Source organism: Sciurus vulgaris (assembly GCF_902686455.1).
Source record: "Sciurus vulgaris genome assembly, chromosome: 11".
Lineage (NCBI taxonomy): Eukaryota > Metazoa > Chordata > Mammalia > Rodentia > Sciuridae > Sciurus > Sciurus vulgaris.
This window is the reverse complement of record NC_136472.1, coordinates 72201365-72222270: the sequence shown is the minus strand read 5'-3', so window position 1 is coordinate 72222270 and position 20906 is coordinate 72201365. Positions and strand designations below refer to the sequence as shown.

General features: G+C 37.5%; 1 protein-coding gene and 1 pseudogene across 2 annotated transcripts in view; one reads left to right on the top strand and one right to left on the bottom strand.

Moving 5' to 3' along the window:
* LOC306640283 (DNA polymerase delta subunit 3) overlaps positions 1-20092 on the bottom strand; it is a 46729-nt gene extending 26637 nt beyond the window's left edge. The window contains exons 1-5 of the mRNA XM_079104454.1: positions 19906-20092; positions 18575-18630; positions 9152-9254; positions 3971-4010; positions 2522-2654 (exon numbers count right to left, since the gene is read on the bottom strand). Coding sequence (XP_078960580.1) covers positions 2522-2654; positions 3971-4010; positions 9152-9254; positions 18575-18630; positions 19906-19965 — 392 coding nt within the window. The 5' untranslated portion in view covers positions 19966-20092. The remainder of the gene's footprint in view (positions 1-2521; positions 2655-3970; positions 4011-9151; positions 9255-18574; positions 18631-19905) is intronic.
* On the top strand, positions 4253-9119 carry LOC306638561 (small ribosomal subunit protein eS26-like; annotated as a pseudogene). Its single transcript has 2 exons — positions 4253-4274; positions 4370-9119. The product of its transcript is annotated as a small ribosomal subunit protein eS26-like (transcript).
* Positions 20093-20906: the final 814 nt, after the last annotated feature.

Sequence of the window (20906 nt, the reverse complement as noted above, 5' to 3'; positions counted from 1 at the left end):
ACAATTATGTACTGAATGCTAAGTGCTAGGCACTATATTGGATATACACAGAACAAAACAGACACAGTCCCTATTCTCACGGAACATAACTATTTTTGGCAATTATATACCTCTTTCTTCTCAAGGACCAGTCTCTATCAGTTATCCCATCTCCCCTAGGACCTTCAACCTTTTCCTATGACTGTTCCCTAATACTCTAACTTTAAGTCATTCTCAACTTTAAAATTGTATATATCCTTCCTCAATATCAACTTCTCCTTAGCTATTACTCTCTTTCTCTCCCATTTTCAATTAAATTTTCCAAAAAAAGTTGTTCATATTGGCTGTCTCACTTGTCCCCATTTACTCAGTTCACCAGCATCTGGTCCTTGCCCTGAAAAACTCTCTCACCAAGACCACCTCTATATCCAATGGACACTTTTCAGTTCCTACCTTACTTGGCTTCTCAGCAACATTTAACAATGTCTAACAGTCTGTCCTTGTTGAAACTAGTCCTTTCGCTTCTGGAATCCTATATACTTGTGCAATTTTCCTCTTTTCTCTGGCTGTTTTCTCTAGCATCCCTCTTTTTCTGCCCATCCCTTTCAAAAGAATTGTCACTAAATAGTGCTTACAATGTGCCAAAGATTATTGTAAGAGCTTCACATATTTTAATTCATTTAATCCTACAGCCCTGTGAGACTGGTACTATTAGATCCATTTTACTGATAATGGAGCTGAATCACAGAGAAATTAAATAATTTTCCCAAGGTCACACAGCTAGTAATTGTGGCCTAGAGTTTTATTTTCTGCCCTTCTTCCATTCTATACAGTCTCTGCAAGACTATACCTGCTATTATGACCCAGTTGTTTACTTACTTCTTCTGATTCTAAAATCTCTGTCTTTACCCCTACTGTTTGTTAGCTCTGGACTCACCTATCTAATGCAATGAACGCTCCCACATGGGATCTGCCACAGGCTTCTCAAACTCAACATGTCTAAAATCCAATCCAACATCTTCTCCTCTTTTCCTAAAGCCTGCTCCTCCTCTTAAATTCTCTTTTAGTATTCATCTAACTAAGCCAGAAACATGAGATCATCCTTAACACCATGAAAGTGACCCCCACCCCAGCCCACACCTTGTCCCAACCACTATCATACTTAGAAGTTTTGATGATTATAAATTTTTAACCTTCATACCTCTCCACCCAATTCCACTTCTTCAATTCAGATAACCATCAACTGCACAATGGATCACTGAGTCATTTCTCCACTCTCATGACCTTGCTTCCAGATTATTCCCTTCTGATTTACCTTCAACATCATAGCCAGGGTCACCTTTCTAAAGTACAATTCTAACCATTTAATACACTTGTTTAAAAATTTTCAGTGGTTCCCAGGTACTCTCAGAATCAAATCTAAACGTTGTATCCTAGTAGTCAAAGCACAACTCCTTCTAGGCCTCTCTAGCCTTCTAATTATTTCCTACCTCTCACTCTAAGTTTAGTCATAGACAATTATCATGGTTACACACAAGCATGTTTTCTCTTAGCTGTATTTATTCTCCCACTTCTTTACCTGGCTACATGTACTAGTCTTTCAGGCATCAACTTAGCTGTTCTGACCTTTAAAGGAAGCCTTCTCCATCTTGCCCTTTGCTTCATTCATCCAGAAGTGGGGGAACTGCCTGACCCCAACATCTTTTTACACTATTACTCCTGTGACTGCACTGTAAAACTGTACTGTAACTGTTCTTCTCCCAACAAACAATCAGTCCTAGAACAAGTACTGGCCCATATTTACTCTATGGTGTGTGGTATATCACAGGTATTCATCAGATATTATTGAATGAATTCAAATTACCTTCTTTATTATGTGTCAAAGCAGTAGGTGGCTCACAATATGTTTGCAGAATTGACTTGAACCCTCAATAAAATCCCACAAAGCAGGCATTATTATATCTAATTTAAGGATAAATAAGCCAAAGCTCAGAGAGTTTAAGTAATTTGTCCAAAGTCACTGGGCTATTAAGCACCAAAGTACAACTTAAGCCTATGGTCAATTTCCAAAATGTACAGGTATCATAACCCATCTTCTCCCTGTGCTGTGGAAGATACAAAAGATGTCCAAAATCTGATACCAGCTATAGAAACAGGAAAGAACTGATGGCAGGCAGAGGAATATCAAATTATGACCAAATTTTTGAAGGACATTTGAACTAGCTTTTGAAGGATGGGTAGGATTTAGACTGCAGAGACTAGGGTAAGGGAGTAATCAGGGGACACAACAAACATTTCTGGTGGTGGTGACAGGATAAATATATGAGAAATAGATTTATGGGGAGTCCACTGGGGTTTTCAATATGGGTTGTGGCTGCTATTTTTCACCTTATGATGTACTAATAAAACCAGGCATGTGTCTTACTGCAAGATAAATGGGGTTTTACTAGACTTGGCATTCACTCTTAAGAGGCAGCCACTGTGTAAACATCTTACAAAATCAATTCGTAAAGAAGCCCACAAGGAACATTAAGGAGCTTACTTGCTGCAGTTCTGCAAGTTGCTTTTAAGGATGTCATAGTCGGTATTGAACAGAGGCCCACTGTCCTTTAGCATAGCTTTCTGGATGCTGTACACATGGACGCTGGCAGTCACAGCTAGCTTGGACTTCACGGCTACAAGTCAACAGGAAAAGCAGTCTGTTAATACACAAAGTTCATAGCATGTGGGGACTTTAACAAGAAACCCTTCTGCATTAAAACCATTTGCAACCTGTGGTGGTCCAAAAAACTCTGAAGGGCCAAACAGCCACCTATGCAGTGTAACATCACCTCTTCTGTCTGCAATGGGGACATTATGACAAGGTAGGTGGTGGTGAGTCATTTCTAAGTACAGCACCTGTGAAGAGTATCACTCATCCAGAGGACACTCAGCAAATATTAATTAATGATGATGACTATAATTTTTTTTTTTTTTAGTCAGGCAAGAATCCTATACTAGCATATAATCAAACACCAAATAATCTCTACCTGAAAAGAGTTTTTTATGTATCCCAATGTTACTTTAGAGAAAGCAACTACAAAACAAAAATACAACTAACTACATAAATCTGCAGAGGAAAAACAAAAGAATATCACAAGAATAAACTTAAGCTCCACAAGGGAAGGGATTGGGTTTAACTTGTTCCATGTCCCCACTGCCTGGCACAGAGCGTGGTGGATAGCTGATAATCAATATATATCTATTGAATGGTAAATGCTTGCTTTGCTTACCACTGTGGAAATTCAGAAAGAAAAATTAGACATCCCCAACGCCTTGAACATTTCAAAATTAATTTAGTAAGAATCCCAACCCACTTGCAGGAGTCTTTGTATACACAAGGTACAACAGAGAAGTTTTGTCTTGAGACATGGATCCAAAAACATGAGGATCTGATGGTCATATATTTTTTGAAATGGACTTTTAAATAATAGAATAGTAGCATTAAAAGCACCGAAAGTCAGACTTTTTCTGTGTGTTTGGTGCTAGGGATCAAAGTGTTCTACCACTGGGCTATATCCTCCCCCTACCCCCCAATTGGATTTATTTAATTTATTAGTCTTTCTGAATTATAGAAAAATATTCTTTAGCATTCTCTAAAAATGTGTTATGAAACAGCAACAATATTCAGAAATAACTGTGTTTTTACAGTTGATGAGATGGCCCCACATGGTATTCAAGAGGGTTTTGCATGTCTGTCACAAGATTTGAAATTCTGTGATAAAAGTGCTTTATAAATGTTAGAAGCTATTGGCTTTAAAAATGGGAAGTTATGCAGACGCAGTATCATATTTTAACATGTTTCAGAAACCGCTAATAAAAAGAATATAGGGTTCTTCAGTTAAATAGCTAACATATTATATGCAGATGTTAGGGGCAGATTTTTTATTATACCTACATTAATGCCATTAGAGGAAAAAGGAAAAACTTACTAAAGTGTTAAAATACCTACCTTCCAATTTATCTTCTCTCACTACTGCAACCTTGTGGCACTGTAAAGAAATAACACTTCATTAACAGAACTTCAAACTTGGAAGTTTCCTTGTTAATAGTTCAATTGTGCTTGAATGTGAAATTAGGAAAATAATAAGTACCCTTAAAATGTATGTTATAGTTTAATAAAATTTGACTCATTTTTAATTTGCTTCCTTTAGAACTTCTTAGTAAGGGTAAGGAAAATGAAAGTACAGATGTAAAGACTACAATGAAATAAAATACAGCATCTCAAATCAGTATGAGGAAGAAAGAACTTTTTAGTAAGTGATTTAATAAGAATTACTGTATTACCATATGGAACCAGATAAAATTAGATCTTCCCTTCACACCGGACACCTGAATTAATGCTAGACAGGAAGCATAAAAGTCCGGGTAGAAGCTGAAAGGAGCAGGTTCTGGGGTCGCGGGGAATTGAGACCAGGCCATGGTGAAGAAGAGATACCAAAAAAAAAAAAAAAAAGAAGGAATAATGGTCGTGCCAAAAAAGGCTGCAGCCATGTACAACCTATTTGTTGCACAACCCGTGCCAGGCATGTGCCCAAGGACAAGGCCATTAAGAAGTCCGTCATTCAAAACTGACAGAGGCTGCAGCCATCAGGGACATTTCTGAAGCAAGTGTTTTCAACACTTAGGTGCTTCCCAAGCTCTATGTGAGTTGTGCCATTCACAGCAAGGTGGTCAGGAATCATTCTCGAGAAGCCCAGAAGGAACCAAACACCTCCACCCCATTTTAGACCTGCTGGAACTGCCCCACAACCTCCACCGAAGACCATGTAAGGAGCTGGGTCCTTAATGAGTGAATAAAAGCTAGCTTCTGGAAAAAAATAAAACAGGAATTATACTTTTTTTTAAATTAATGCTAACCGATCAGAGATTTTAAAATAAAAAATAAAAACATATATGCAATAGAAGAAAACATATGAATTCTTCTGTAACCTGATATAACCTAAGAATGAGAGGGTATCCTATGTACAATTCAAATTCAAAAATAATTGAAACAACCCATTAAAAATTAACAACTTTTGGATGAAAACATAATGTTAAGAAAAGTTCAAAGACAAATGATAAAGAAAAGTATCTGCAACTTTATCACAAATGGTTAGTAGAGTTTCCAAAAATAAAGAACACAAAACTGAAGAAAACAAAGACCCTTTAGAAAAATGGGCAAGAGCTATAAACAGATAACGCACAGCAAAAGGAATGCAAATGGCTCTGAAACATGACAACATATGCTGTGTGGAAAGAGGCATGCTTCATACACCGTCAGGGAAAATGAGAAATGGAGAGGTATTTGGCAATAATCAACCAAAGTACATATACAGCCGGGTGACACATGCTTATAATCCCGGTGTCTCCAGAAGCTAAGGAGGATCCCAAGTTCAAGGCCAGTCTGGGAAATTCAGTAAGACCCTGTTTCAAAATAAAGTAAAAGGGCTGGGATGTAGCTCGGTGGGACCCCTGGGTTCAATCCCCAGTAAACCACCACCTCCCTGCAAAAAAAGAAAGTACATATACATTTATACTTTGATCCAACAATCCTACTTCTAAGAATGTTATTTATTTATTTTTTAATTCTTTACAGACTGCATTTTGATTCATTGTAACACAAATGGGGTACATCATTTCGTTTCTATGGTTGTACATGATGCTAAGAATATAATTTTAAAACACACTAACAAAATACACATAACCTGGGCTGAGGTTATAGTTCAGTAGTAGAGCACTCACCTAGCATATGTGAGACACTGGGTTCAATCCTCAGCACCATATAAAAATAAATAAATAAAATAAAGGTATTGTGTCCATTTACAACTAAAAAAATACTTTAAAAAAAAAAACCAATAACTCATATACATTGACCTATTAGCAATAGCCAAAGATTGAAAATAACTCAGATAACTCAATGTGGGAGTGCTTAACTGGCTAAGGCATATTATCAATGAAGCCAAATGTGGCTATAAGGAAAGAGGAATAGTTTTGTAACTGCCATGTAATCGGGATCTACCTCTTCATTTCTCACTTTCCCAGTTGCTGGGATAACAGGCATGATGTGTGCCATCAAGCCAGCTACGCCATCACAATTGGCAGATGAACAGAATCTAAAGTCTTTCTTCTTCTTTTTTTTTTTTTTTTTTTTGCAGTACTGGGGACTGAACCCAGGGGTGCTATACTACTGAGCTACATCCTCAGCCCTTTTAATTTTTTGTTTTGAGACAGGGTCTCTTTAAGTTGCCCAGGCTGGCCTTAAGCTTGCAATCCTCCTGCCTTAACCTCCCATGTACCTGGGATTATAGGCATGTTCCACTGTGCCCAGTTAAATGTCTTCTTAAATTTAAAAATAGAAGGCTTTCTATAAGCAAGGAACAGCATAAAAGTTTATAACTTCTGCCACAGTTAGACCTTCAATGTTCTACAAAGGCCCATGGGTTAAGGCTCAGCTCCTAGCTTGGTGCTACTGTAGGATGGGAGAAACTTTTAAGAGGAGGGGCCTAAATAGGAAGTTTTAGATCACTGAGGGTATGCCCTTGAAACAGATTGTGGAATGATACTTTCTTCCCCTCTCTTTTGCATCCAGCCATGGGATGAGGGTTTCCTCTGCCGTGCATTCCCCAAATTATGTTCTGCCTCACTACAGGCCCAAAAGCAATGAGGCCAATCAACCATGAATTGAAACCATGAGCCAAAATAAACCTTTCCTATTTTTAAGTTGACTATCTTAGGTCTTTTGTTATATTAATGAGAAGATGACTGACATAATTTCTACAAGTTTTTAACAATGATAGGTGATACATAGTTTTGGAAGAAATTCTTTCTCAGAAAAATTCACTGGGGAACACAACTTGAATGAACTTCTAAGATTTCATCTAAGAATTCCCTGAACCCTAAAGATCAATTGCTAATATCATTTAAAGATTCCAAATTAAGAGTCCCTGCCATAATGAGTTAGAGTAAAAAATGTAAATTATCTTAAAACATAAATTCTTAACTTTAGATTCTAGTACAGAAGACCTGTGAACTCTCGAAATTTCATGAATAGCAACATAAGCATTTCTCTTCCAAATGTTCTTGGATCAGTGACCAAAAACAAAAATCACAGCAGGTTAAGCAAACCCTAACTGAAAATCCAAAAGTTATAAATTCTGAAACCTTTTGAGCACTGGTATGGCAACAACAGTGGAAAACTCTATACCATGAAACTGTTTCATGCAGTTTCTTCTTTTTCTTTTGGTAGTGATAGGGATTGAACTCAGGACCTTGCACATGCTATGTAAGTACTCTATCACTGAGCTACGTCCCTTATGTATCACTGAGCTTACGTCATTAAGCAAAAAATTATTAAAATATTGTATAAAATTACATTTCAGGCCACAAGGCATATATGAAACTTAAGACTTTATATTATAGCTCCTGGTGGTATCTGGTAATCCATCAACACAGGGTACTACTGAGCCTCTGAGAAGCAGCCCTGGTCCATGGGACTGGCAGTGGAAGAAACAAAAAAACCATCACATAGATTTGAAGATGAGAACAAAGAAGGTACGTCTACTTTTGGGGAGGAAGTCAAAAAGGGGGTATTAAATGAGAATTTATCATGTTTCCCAAGATAACTTATTATGTATATGCAAATATTAAAATAAACAAATAAACAAAACAAATCCCATAATCTGAAACACTTCTGTGGTCCCAAGCATTTCAGAAAAGGGATACTCAACCTGTACTTTAAGGGAACACAATGATTCTAAGGAACAGACCTGCTTATGACTAGTTTGGGAACACAATGATTCTAAGGAACAGACCTGCTTATGACTAGTTTGATGGTAATGACATACCTAAAGAGACAACAATACAGTTAAACCTAGAAAAATGACAACACAGTTGCAAACTTTGACAGTATCCATTCAAAAGCCACACAGAGACAGAATTCTGGGGGCAGGTTTATCTTTGAGAATAAATTAATCAAGACTGCTTAATTTCCTATTTCAGATATATAATGATATCTGATTCTAAACTTGCAAATACCTTGATTATCATTTGGCTTACCAAATAGCTTGCCAATAAGGACAGGAAATGCTGGCCAGAAAATGAGGATTTGATCCCTTGAGGAGTTTCATTTCTCCTTATAAATTACTAAATTAACATTCCAGTTTTAAACATCATATGCTTAAAATTCTTTTGCTATAAAACAAATACAGAGAGTATTTAGACAAGTCGGGGTTCTAAACTACAATTCTGAGGACAAGTCAAAGGAAAGAGGGAGATGTATTAACAGATCTCTGAGAAGGAGCCCTGGTCCATGGGACTTAAGAAGCAAAAGAACCTTCACATACATTTGAAGAAGATGAGATCAAAGAAGGCATGTCTACTTTTGGGAGGAAACCAGAGAGGAGGTATTACTAATGTTGTTCCCAGGGCTCAGGCTGGTATAGGAGATAGAATAAGATTTCTTGGCAGAGCTTCCAGAGCCCACTAAGGCATGGGAATAGAATAATCTCTGTGCCCCTGAGAAGGACATAGAAGTAGCTAAGAGAAAGTCAGCAGACCTGAGAAAGTTTGGTTGCTGGGATGATGAAAACACAGTAGTAACCTGTGCTGATGGATGACCAGATAACACTTGGGACTACAATATAAAAAGATGTAGGAGAATAAAGATGTTCCCAGTCCACGCTTCTGCACTGTATTAGGTCAGTCCCAGGCTAATATTTCCTATCCATTAAACATAGCTATAAAGCTACCAAAATGAGTGCTCAGATGAAGCTAAAAAAAATTTTTTTTTTCTTGTGTGAACACTTAGGTTTGTGGCTTGAAATATGAACAGGATAAAAATTAATGACCGCTATCCCTAACACACCTTGAAGAAAGGTATAGAGAATAATGGAAGCAATCTCCCAATATCTTCTTGTCTAGAAAATTGAATAATGATAGTTTCTGCATCACAGCCAAGATATTTCCCAAACTTTTCTGAGTTTTAGATGTAGTCTAAAAATTCAAATCCTCTTCTAGGATAAATATTTTGAATTTAAAACTTCCATAATACTAAGTCTTTTTTTTTTTTTTCCTTCCTTCTCCTGTGTAAGATTATAACACTATTTATAGCTCAAACACATGTTAAGTCCATTATAAAATTCTGAGAACTCACAGAATGTCCATTCTGAATGATACTACCAGACACCAAATAGGTGACATGCAGTTGGGCTCCTGAATTTTCCTTCCGTTTCCTTTCGACATACTCATATAGCATCCTGTTACAAAGAAAGAAAAGTAATTCATTAGTAATAGTTTTTAACCTCATAAACTCTTAATTCATAGAGTTAGATATATATATGAAATTTGATAGTCCATCAAAGTTTTTAGAAGCAGTCAGGCACAGCGGCATATCCCTGCAACTACCTACTCAGGAGGCTGAGGCAGGAGTAGCTCACATTCAAGGATAGCCTCACAACTTAGTGAGATCTTGTCTCAAAAAAAAAAAAAAAAAAAAAGGTTTGGGAATATAGCTCAGTGATAAGAGTACCCTTGGGTTCAAGCAGGATCTTTGCTCAGTCCATGAACAGATTTTTTTTTTTTTTTAAAGGACAGACTTTAGATGGGTCATGGGGATAGGAGTCAACTTGTTTGATTTGGCATAACAACCAAGTAAGTAACACACCCCTGAGTTAGATACCCAGAACAGCAAAAAAAAAAAAAAAAAAAAGTCTAATAGAACAAGAGAGGCAGATCCACATTAAAATGGCAGCCATGATTTATAACGAATACAATGCTATATAAAGAGTAAGTTTAGTCATGTATCTATCAAACTATGATAAATGCAGAACAAGTTAATTTTTCTAGGCCTCTTAATATCTTGAGGTATAAAAGGGAGGGCTATATTAGATTAACAAATCTCTTAACCTAGGATTCACATGTCCTTCATAACCCTTATCGCCCAAGTATCAGCAAATACACATGTGCTTTTTGGGGTAGAGATGATTCAGGGTTTTCAAAAGATTCTAAAAGAATTCATTAAAATATTAAAATATTAAAAACTCTTATTATGTACATAATCACAAATGTCCAGCTCTGAAATTCCAATGTTACAGTCAATCAGATTCAATGCTGCTTCATAACTACAGAATTTAACAGCTTACTTATACCACCCTATATCCAAAATATTTATTAACCTGAAAGAACCAAATGCTAAGTGTAAAATGTTGCTTTTTTTTTTTTTTTTTTTTTTTTTTATTGTAAACAAATGGGATACATGTTGTTTCTCTGTTTGTACATGGCGTAAAGGCATACCATTTGTGTAATCATAAATTTACATAGAGCAATGTTGTTTGATTCATTCTGTTATTTTTTCCCCCTTCCCCCCAACCCTCCCACCCCTCTTTACCCTCTATACAGTAGTTCCTTCCTCCATACTTGCCCCCCTCCCTAACCCTAACTCTAACCCTTCCCTCCCCCCCATTATGTGTCAACCTCCACTTATTAGCGATATCATTCGTCCTTTGGCTTTTTGAGATTGGCTTATCTCACTTAGCATGATATTCTAAAAATATGGAACGCTTCACGAATTTGCGTGTCATCCTTGCGCAGGGGCCATGCTAATCTTCTCTGTATCGTTCCAATTTTAGTATATGTGCTGCCGAAGCGAGCACAAAATGTTGCTTTTAATAAAATTCTTTAATTCACTTTTATCCCTATCTTCCAACAAATGTTGACACCAACTCCCCTCAATAAGTTATAGTTTAATGACAAAAAGATATAATTTGACTTTTAAGAAGCATTCATTCTACCAGAACAGCCAGAAACTCAAAAATTTCAAGAGACACTCCACCTACACTTTTGATAACTTTCTTCACCTTGTTAGCTTCCATGAACTATGCCCCGCTGAGTCTTCTGCTATCCTTCCAACCACCTCTGCTGTATTTCCTGCAGACTTCTCTACTTCTTCCCTTTCCTAAACTGCTGGAGTTATCTCCAGCTATCTTCTCCTTCTATGTGTCAGTGTCATCAATCATCCTGGCTTGCCTGGGTCTGAGCAGTTTCCTAGGGTGGGATGTGGGTGGTTACCAGATATTCTCCTTGGTCAATTTTATTTATCCCCATGGCATCATCTATTTCTGATGACATCATTATTTGCTAAAGTCAACCAAGCCAGAAACATGGGAATCATTATCTTCATTTCTTCCTATCCAGGGAGTTGCCAAGCAGTAACAGCTTTCCCTCAAGTAATTTTTTACTTCATGCCCTCCAAATCTCTTGACTAGATGATTTCAATTCCAAGTGTCTACTGCTCCTCTTCCCCCACCTTCAATATCCATGATGCTGCTTCAGTGAAGTTTTTAAAATGCAAATCAGAACAGTCAAAAAATTTTTACTGTTGGATACAGTGGCATAAACCTGTAATTTCAGCAACTTGGGAGGCTGAGGCAGGAGGATCACAAGTTTGAGGCCAGTCTTAGCAACTTAGCGAGACCCTTTCTCAAAATTTAAAAAAAGGGGGGGGCTTGAAATGTAGCTCAGTGCAAAAGTGCCCTGGGTTCAATCTCTAGTACCCCCATCTCTCAAAAAAAATCTGTGGTTGCTGAGGGAGAGAGCAGTGAACAAAGCAGTTAAAAGCTCCTACCATAGGAAAGGGGCAAAAAATAAGTACATAATCTTATATGATAGTAAGTACATGGGGAAAAAAATCAAGTAACATAACAGAGAATACCTAAAAGGTTTTACAATTTCACATATGGTGATTAAGGAAGGCTTCATGAGCAGAGCTCTGTGGGAGGTGAGGACATCTTGGGAAAATGTACCAAGTAGACAGAATGGCACACATGAAGGTTATGAAGCAAGAATGTCAACAAGATCCAAAGAACAGAAAGAAGGTCAGTGTGCTGAAGCAAAATAAGGAAGAAGGGTCACAGGAGACAGCAGATGCCAAACATATAGGCATTTATGGCCACAGTAAGGATTCTAAGAAAGGAAGCCATTAGGAAGTTTGAAGAAGTCATGTGAACTCACCTTTTACAAGAATCCCTGACGGCTGTGTGACATGCTATAGAAGAACAAGGGAATAAGCAAGGAGACCTAGTGATTAGGGCTTAGAATGAGGCAGGAACAGTGGAGTGAGTAATCAGTGGATAAATTGGGGGTATAAAAGTAGAAATATAGGAATATGATGGATTGATTATGGAGTGTGAGGTAAAGAAGAGTCAAGGATGACCTAAGCAACTCAAAAAATGAAGCTGTCATTCACTGAGACAGAGGAAAGCAGGTAAGGGGGGGGGGGGGCGGATACCAGGAATTAAGTTGTAGAGCACAGTACATTTGAAATATCTATTAGTCTACTGATGTTGAAAAGGTAGTTGGCCTTTCTTGTCTGGAGTATTATTCGTTGTTCCAAAATTTTTAGTAGCTCTCCATCCTCTAAGTACCAACTTTCAAACCCTACTAATGATGTGTAAGACCCTTCTTATTCTGGGCCCTGTATCTTTCTTTCACCATTCCCCCATATCCACACATTTTTAACCTTAGGCAGTTCCCCTTATTCCTTTGTATATGCCCTTCTTTCTGCCTGGAATTCTCTTCTCAGGCCTCATCCACCTAATTTCTCGTCAAGATACAGCTCAATTATCACCTATGTGAAGCTTTCCCTAATACCACCAGGCCAGCAGGGTACCCCTGCCTTCCATGCTTTAACAGAGCACATCCTGTATCTACTGCTGTGGCACTTACCACACTGCATTTTAACTGTTTAGTTTATATATATATATACCAGTCTCACTAGACTTATCAGCTCCTTGAGGACAAATACATGCCCTGTTCAGCATTTTTATTGATTCCTCCCCTTGCCTTCTTGCATTTCCTTCTATTATAGTAATTATGTTAGGACTGACAAGGTAACAGATTCATGACAGTTTTAGTTTCTTAGGATTATGCTAAAAAACATGATAGGCAGGTACCATGCCCAAGATGCTTTCAAGCTTATTAGCCAAATGCACTCTTTTATCCACAGTTCATAATCTTAATTCTATCATTGCAGTTACTATTATCTATGCATTTGTCTCCCCAAATCAACACCAGGTCTCCTCTCTTACATTACCAATTTGTTTTCTTTTGGTGTGTATTTTCCCCCTTTTTTATGTTTTTCTTTTATATTATTAAGTTCAAAGCAATTGAGTCTAACACATTTACCTAATTTACTTAAGTCAAATATTTTATTTACCAACAAAATATGTTAAATATTCTTACATGACAACATGACATAAGATACACTTCCTACACATGATTAATTATAGTTTCCCATGTTAGTTCATTAATTTTTCCTCCTGATCAGTTCCACTCATAATTTTCCCAGGACAATTACAGTGTATAGTTCATACTGCCTTCCTTAACCCTATTTTATTACTACATAGCATTTTCATGAACTAAAATTACCTTATTTAAGTCATGAGGGGAGGAACCTTTTCCATCATACTCAAAACCTAAGATGTTAAAAATATAGTAAGAACTAGAGAAATGTTTCTTAAATCTAATCAGTAATTACTATGTCCAATCACTGTCCTCAGTGCCAAGAGGGACAGATGCCCAAAAGGCCCAAAAGGCTGAGGGTATACCTCAGTGGTAGAGTGCTTGTTTAGCGTGCAAGATGCTCTGGGTTTGATCCTCAGTACAACAAGATCAAAAAAGATGCAAGAAAATCTAAGTTTATTAAAAGAGGTTGATAATATTCTTATTTGTTAAAAAGAGGTTGATAACATTCACCACCTTGGATTGTTATAAATATTATGTAAAAGAAATGTTTGTGAAAATAGTGCTCAGTAATCATTCAACAAATATCTATGGCACCTACTACATGCTAGTCACTGAAGATACTATGATTAAGACATACTGTATTTTTCAAAGATGGCTGAGACAGTGCCTCCTATTCCAGATGTTTTTCTATATCTTCCCATTAAGAAACAAGAGTCAAGTCCCATATCCCGAATCTAGGAGGGCTAGTGATTCACTGTACTAGTCAGAAAAGGAAACTGGCTTCTGCTATGTGCTGGAACACGAGCTTTTGGAGCCCTGAACTGTCCATGAGCTGCTGTGTCAGAAATCTAACTACCTGAAGACACCGTGCTATAAAGAAGCCCAGGTTATATAGATAGAACACATGAAGTACCATGGTCAACAGCCCTGGTTAAAGTCTCAGCTGATGACCAGTATCAACTTCAAGACATGTGCCTACAGAAGACTGGACTCCAGTCATTGAGACTTCCCAGCTAAAGCACCAGACATAGAAGAACTGATGTAAGTCACTCCCATTGCGTCCTGTTGAAAAACCAAAAGAATCTGTACACGTAATTAAAATGGTTGTCTATAGTCACTAAATTTTGGGATGATTTGTTACACAATAAGAGCAATGAACAGTGATAAACTTGACTAATAAGTTTCCTGCTTTCATGGAGCATATGTCTTAGTGAGAAGACATGTAATAAAGCAGAAATTATGAAGTGCTCAGACAACTAGATACCCATATGCACAAGAATTTAAGTTGGACCCTTTACTTACACCATGTGCAAAAAATTAACTCCAAATGATTACTATAAAACATGATCAATATTTACATATTTTAATGCTTCATTTAAAAATCAGCATGAGGGGGTTGGGGTTGTAGCACAGTGGTAGTACACTTGCCTAGCAAGTGTGAGGCCCTGGGTTTGATCCTCAGCACCACATAAACATAAATAAATAAATAAAACAAAGTTATTGTGTTCATCTATAAGAAAAAAAATTTAAAAAAAAAAGAAAGAAAAAAAGAAATTAGCATGAGCCCGGCATGGAAATATACACCTGTAACCCAAGTGATTTGCGAGGATGAGGAAGGAGGATCACAAGTTCAAAGCCAGCCTCAGCAAGGTCTTAAACAATTCAGCAAGACCCGGTCTCAAAATAAAAATTAAAAAGGGTATCTGGGGTTGTGGCTCAGTGGGACAGCACCTGCCTAGCACACATGAGGCACTAAATTCAATCCCCAGCACCACATAAAAAAAAATTAAATAAGTGAAATAAAGGGATTGTGTTCATCTACAACTAAAAATACATATATATATATAAAAAGGGCTGCAGTTAGGGCTCAGTAGTTAAACATTCCTGAGTTCAACTCCCAGTATCAAAAAAAAATTTTTTTAAATAAAAAAACTACAAAATTCAAGACAAAAATATAGGAGTAAATTTTCGTGACCTTGAGTTAGGCAAAGCCTTCTTAGATACTATATCAAAAGCATAAGCAACAAAATAAAAATAAATTGGACTTCAACAACAACAAAAACATTTGTGCTTCAAAGGATACCATCAAGAAAGTGCAAAAACCTACAGAATAGAAGTTTTTGCAAATCATATTTGATCAGGTTCTTACATCCAGAATATATAAAGAACTCTTAAAACTCAACAATAAAAAGAAAATCCAATGAAAAAAATGCACAAAATTTTTGGATATCTCTCCAAAGAAGATATACAAATGGCCAATAAGCACATAAAAGGATGTTCAATGTCATTAGGAAAATGTAAATTAAGACCACATGAGATACTACTTCATATCTACAAAGATAGCTGAAATAAAGACATAATAAAAAGGGCTGGCAAGAATGTAGAGAAATTGAAATCCTCATACATTGTTGATGAGATTATTAAGATGATTCGGTCATTCCGAAAAATAGATTGACGGTTCCTCAAAATGTTAAACAGTCATCATATGATCCAGCAATTCTAATCTGAGGTATCTATACTTAACAACTAAAAGCATATGTTTATACAAACACTTGTACACAGATATTCACAGCAGGGCTATGAATAATAATTAAATGTAGAAACAATTCAAAGATCCATCAACAGATTAACAAATTAAATTTGGTATATTCATGTTATGGGCTAAATGTATTTGAAAAAGAAATACTCTTAACACATTAACATATAAACTTATTTGGAAACAGGTATTGCAGATGTAATTAGTTAAGTCAAGGTCATACTGTAGTTGGGTAGGCTCTTAATACAGTATTTATTGGTGTCCTTACAAGAAAATGGCTATGTGAAGACAGACACACAAGAATAGTATGTGACAAGGAATGCAAAGATTGGAATTACGTAGCTACAAGCCAAGAAATGCCAAAGATTGCTACAAACCACTAGACAGGGTAAGAAAAATTTTTTTACAGGTTTCAGAGGGAGCATAGCTCTGCCAACACCTTGACTTTGGCCTTCCAACCTCCAGAACTGAGTAAATAAATTTGTTATTTTAAGCCACTAAGTTTGTAGTACTTTGTTATGGTAGCCCATACAATGGAATATTATTTAGCAGTAAAAAGGAACTAAGTATTGACACATGCAACAACCTGGACAAACCTGGAAACCATTATAGTAAGTGAAAAGAAACCAAATATATAAGACTGTACATGATTCCATTTATATGAAATGTCCAGAATAGGCAAATGTACAGACAGAAAGATTAAAGGTTGTCTATGACTGGCAGGAAGATGTTAGGGAAATGGTTAGAGACTGTTAATGGGCATATGATTTCTATCTGGAGTGATGAATTTCTAAAATTGATTGTGGTGATAGATGCACAATTTTTAATATACCAAACTATTAAACTATATATTTTAAAAGGGTGAATTGTACAGTATGTGAATTATATATCCATAAATCTTTATATCCATAAATCTTTTTAAAAAATAAATTATGAGTCAGGCACCACCATGCCCACCTGTAATCCCAGGGGCGTGGAAGGCTGAGGCAGGAGAATCATGAGTTCAAAGATGGTCTCAGCAACTTAGTGAGACCCTCTCTAAATAAAATATTTTTAAAAAGGGGCTGGGGATGTGGTTCAGTGGTTAAATACCCCTGGCTTCAATCCCAGGCATAAAAAAAAATTAGTAGGATGATATGACAAGAGTTGAGGAGAGGTAAAACACTTGAAACAGCATTAGGGAAAGCTTATTACATACAACATGTGAAATCTGAGTGGAAACTTGAAGAATGAGGAAAGCTGGAAGAGGAGCATTCTAGGGAGAAGTATTGGTACAAAGGTCCTAGGATGAGAATGAATTTTGTATATCTGAAGAATATAACAGGTGAGGCAAAGAGTAGAATGAGATGAAGCTGGAAAGACAGGCAAAAGCTAGACAATATTAAGCTATAAAAATGATAATCAGTTTAGCTATAGCAAAATTACAAGCATCTTTAGGTCATAAACTCCAGTCCTTAATATTCAACTTTAAACTCCAACAGGTGTATATACAGTAATAGTTGCTTCACTTCATATGTAAACATTCATAACTGCAATGACTAATAACTCTTATAGATGTCTATACTCAAAGTCACTGAAGCTCTTGAGTTTGGGCCAGGACCAGGATCTTGGGCAATCTCATCCAAAATCAGCTCAAGTCTATCCCAGGGCTAACAGTTTCAGGTCTTTTTTTTTTTTTTTTTTTTAGTTGTAGATGGACAAAATACCTTTATTCATTTATGTGGTGCTGAGGATGTAACCCAGTGCCGGACACATGCGAGGCAAGCGCTCTACCACTGAGCTACAACACCAGCCCAGTTTCAGGTCTTAAAAGTTTTAAACATCACAGCCAAAATCAAGTCTCCGAGACCTGATACTAACCCAAACAAAGCCAAATCAACTTGCTCTAGAGATTAGGAACTTTTTAATCCTTGTGGAATCTTTTTATGATTCAGAGAAAATTCCTATCAATCAAGGAATAGACAAAAATCAGACTACTGTAAGGAAGAGAACAAAGTAAATGTGTCTGATATGTGTGTCCTTAGCAGGTTCACCAATCCCACCCCTTAGAATACAGATAATATCTGCAACTTTGCAGGTCAAAAAATTATAGAGTTAAATCAAAAGACTGCTTTTGCCTTCTGGCCTCAAGTTGGACCACAAGTTTCAGCAAGGAAAACTGATATAGCAAAATTCAAGGACCATTCTCTGCACCATCCTAAACACTCCCTTTGTAGTATACTTAGTTTTCCTGTCTTATACTGTTACACAGCTATCAAACACCTGTTGACCTGATTATGGAAGTACTTCAATAACACCCAAAAATGGGCCTAAGTAGTACAGTGAAAATGCAGTAAAGATGTAAAACAACAGATGTTTAAATCTGAGTTATAGGGGGCTCGTGTTGTGGCTCAGTGGTAGAGTGCTCGCTTGGCATGTGTGAGGCACTGAGTTCGATCCTCAGTACCACATAAAAATAAATAAAGGTGTTGTGTCCATCTACAACTAAAAACATTATTTTTAAAAAATTTGACTTATAAAAAGAACTGGTTAGTCCATTTAATACATCTGCAATAACAAAGTGATGCTAACCAGAGGCCCAGGCTGCAACTAAGTCCATCAAAATTTATCACCACACATTTGTATACGAGCCCACTAACCCCTCCAATAGAGACAAAAGGTACTAAAAATAGTATTATTTCCCATTTATCCAGGAAAAAAATAAAAATCAGTTCTAACCTAGGGGCTATGCATAGAAATGAAAATCAAAATAAAACAAAAACTCCAAAATCATTAATGTTGGTAGTAAACTGAACTTACTGTTTGGCCTGGTTAACATGAACTCCTAGTGTATAGCTCAGCCATTTGTACGTCACCTGCAAGAAGCAGCAATATTTTAAATGTTTTATTAGATGATTTCAGTGTGCAGATCATTCCCAAGGGCCCATTCCTAAAGATTCCTATTCTTAGATGATCATCCCTTATAAATTACAATAGATGCCATTGTAGTTCAGACGAACCATCTATCTGGGCAAATTGAACCAACATATTTGTCTTACAAATACTAGAAATTTGTTTCACAGGCGGATCAATGCAGAAGAATCTAAAATAGCAGGCTGAATATACATTTTAAAAGTTCATTTCCCTCACATTCCTTGTTTTATTTATGCCCTTTCTTTACATTCTGTCTCTGAGAGGGCCACCACCCCTCTATCCTAAAACTAGATTATTCTAAAGTGTATGACTTATAACTTTTAAGGAAAGTTGAAGCCATACAACATTAAAAGAGCACAGGTGTGAAGAGTCAGGAAGTAAATGAATAAAGTGGATAAACCGTATTGGTAGTTAGATTGGGAATTACTGGCATCAATTCTGCATTCTTTCTTGATCCAATAAGCCTGTTCTCTCGAAGTCTCCTCCTATTCCAAATGCTAAGCTTCCCAAAAGAAAATTAATAAAGGTCAAGCAAAGGCAGTATAGCATTAATGAAGGAGAGAGAACTAGGTTCCAAAACTACTTATCCCTTACTAACTGCAAATAAACAAATGATCTGACCCCTTTGCTTCAATTTCTTCCTCGAGGTACACTACCACCGACCTAGACAGCGGTCACTGCAAAGTTTACCAGTAATTAGGTGTAACCAAAGTAAGTGCCTTAGCTCACAGGCAAGTCAGTCACAGTTTGCAAAGAGCTCTTACGTCCATTCTCTCACTTGATCTTCACGCCAACCCTATCAAGCGGGTCAAACCACTATCAATATTTAAATTTCCAGGAAGAGGAAACCGTCTGGAGACTAAACCAAGACACAATTTCCACAACTGTAAACTTGGGACTTTGGACGCCAACCACCCGATAAGCTAAATGTACCCTTAGAAATGTTCTCAACCAAAGCCCCGCCCTCTGCGTTGACCCCGGTGGCCCCAGCCGGGTGCACATTTCCTTACACGCCCGCCCAAGACAAGTGGACTTGCGCGTAAGCCAGAAGACCTCCCCCGGGAGTCCTCGCTCATCCTGGGGCACTAGGGCGTGGTGACCTGTCTCCCCTCGGCCAATCCCCACGAGGTCACAAGCTCAGGGGTCAAGGCCCCCGCTCCCCTGTCCAGGCCCAAGACCCCACTCGCACACCCATTTCCCCAGTCCTAGCTCCTCACGATCTTATTTTGGTCCGTGACGAACTCGTCTATATTTTCCAGATAAAGCTGGTCCGCCATGGTGCTGCAGCGTTGGTCCACGCCGGCTCCGAGCCTTTCTCTCAGCCACAGCCGCAGCTCCCGCCGGCGGGAAACGACTTTGCTCCCTCCCAGGTCGCGGGTCGTTTCCCACAGCAACAGAGGCGACGCGCTACGGCAGCCGTCAGAGGGCCAAACTAGTCATGGAGACTGCGCAGGCTGGAGGGGGTGGAGCTAGTAGTAAGAGCAGACGGCAATGAGGAGCTAGGAAAGCTGGCGCGGGCAAGGCTTTGAACTTCGTCTGGGCCACTAAAGGACTGAGTAGGTACCAAATAATTAATTTCTGGGAGCCACAGTCTTCCCACCTATAAATTGATAAAATAATCCTTACTGATTGAGCGTGATTTAGTTATAAATGAGATAATATACATAAAGACCTCACGCTGTGTGTCTGTCCACAATAAAATAAATTCCATTATTGCTACCCATTTTGCCCTCTAGCTAATGAATTATGTTGGTTAGAAGAGAACCGCAGCTAGTAAATGCCAATAAGTAAACTTAGGAGTCCAGGAGATTAGTGCTCCCGTATAATTAATGAAATCTTGGGTTTAGAGTCAAAAGGAAATCAAAAAATTGTTCCTTGGTATTTTCATTCCCATAAATTAGGTGAAGTAAGACTTTAGCTCATGTGCATTCCTAACATAGTAAATATTATTTGAGTACCTACCATGTTGTGGAAACCTCTCGTAGAATGACTTTTTTAATCCTAGAAATCCTTGTTAGATTCTATTATCCCATTACCAAAAAAGGCCCAAATTTGAAATCAACTCTATGTTGTTAATGCAAAGCATGAATAGGAAACAAATCCATATAAATTCCAATACAAGGTTTGCTTAAACAAGTAATTTAGTAAGATTTTAGAACTACCATCTTCATAACATAACAGCATCAGCATCTAATAATTTCTCAATAAATGTTTATTG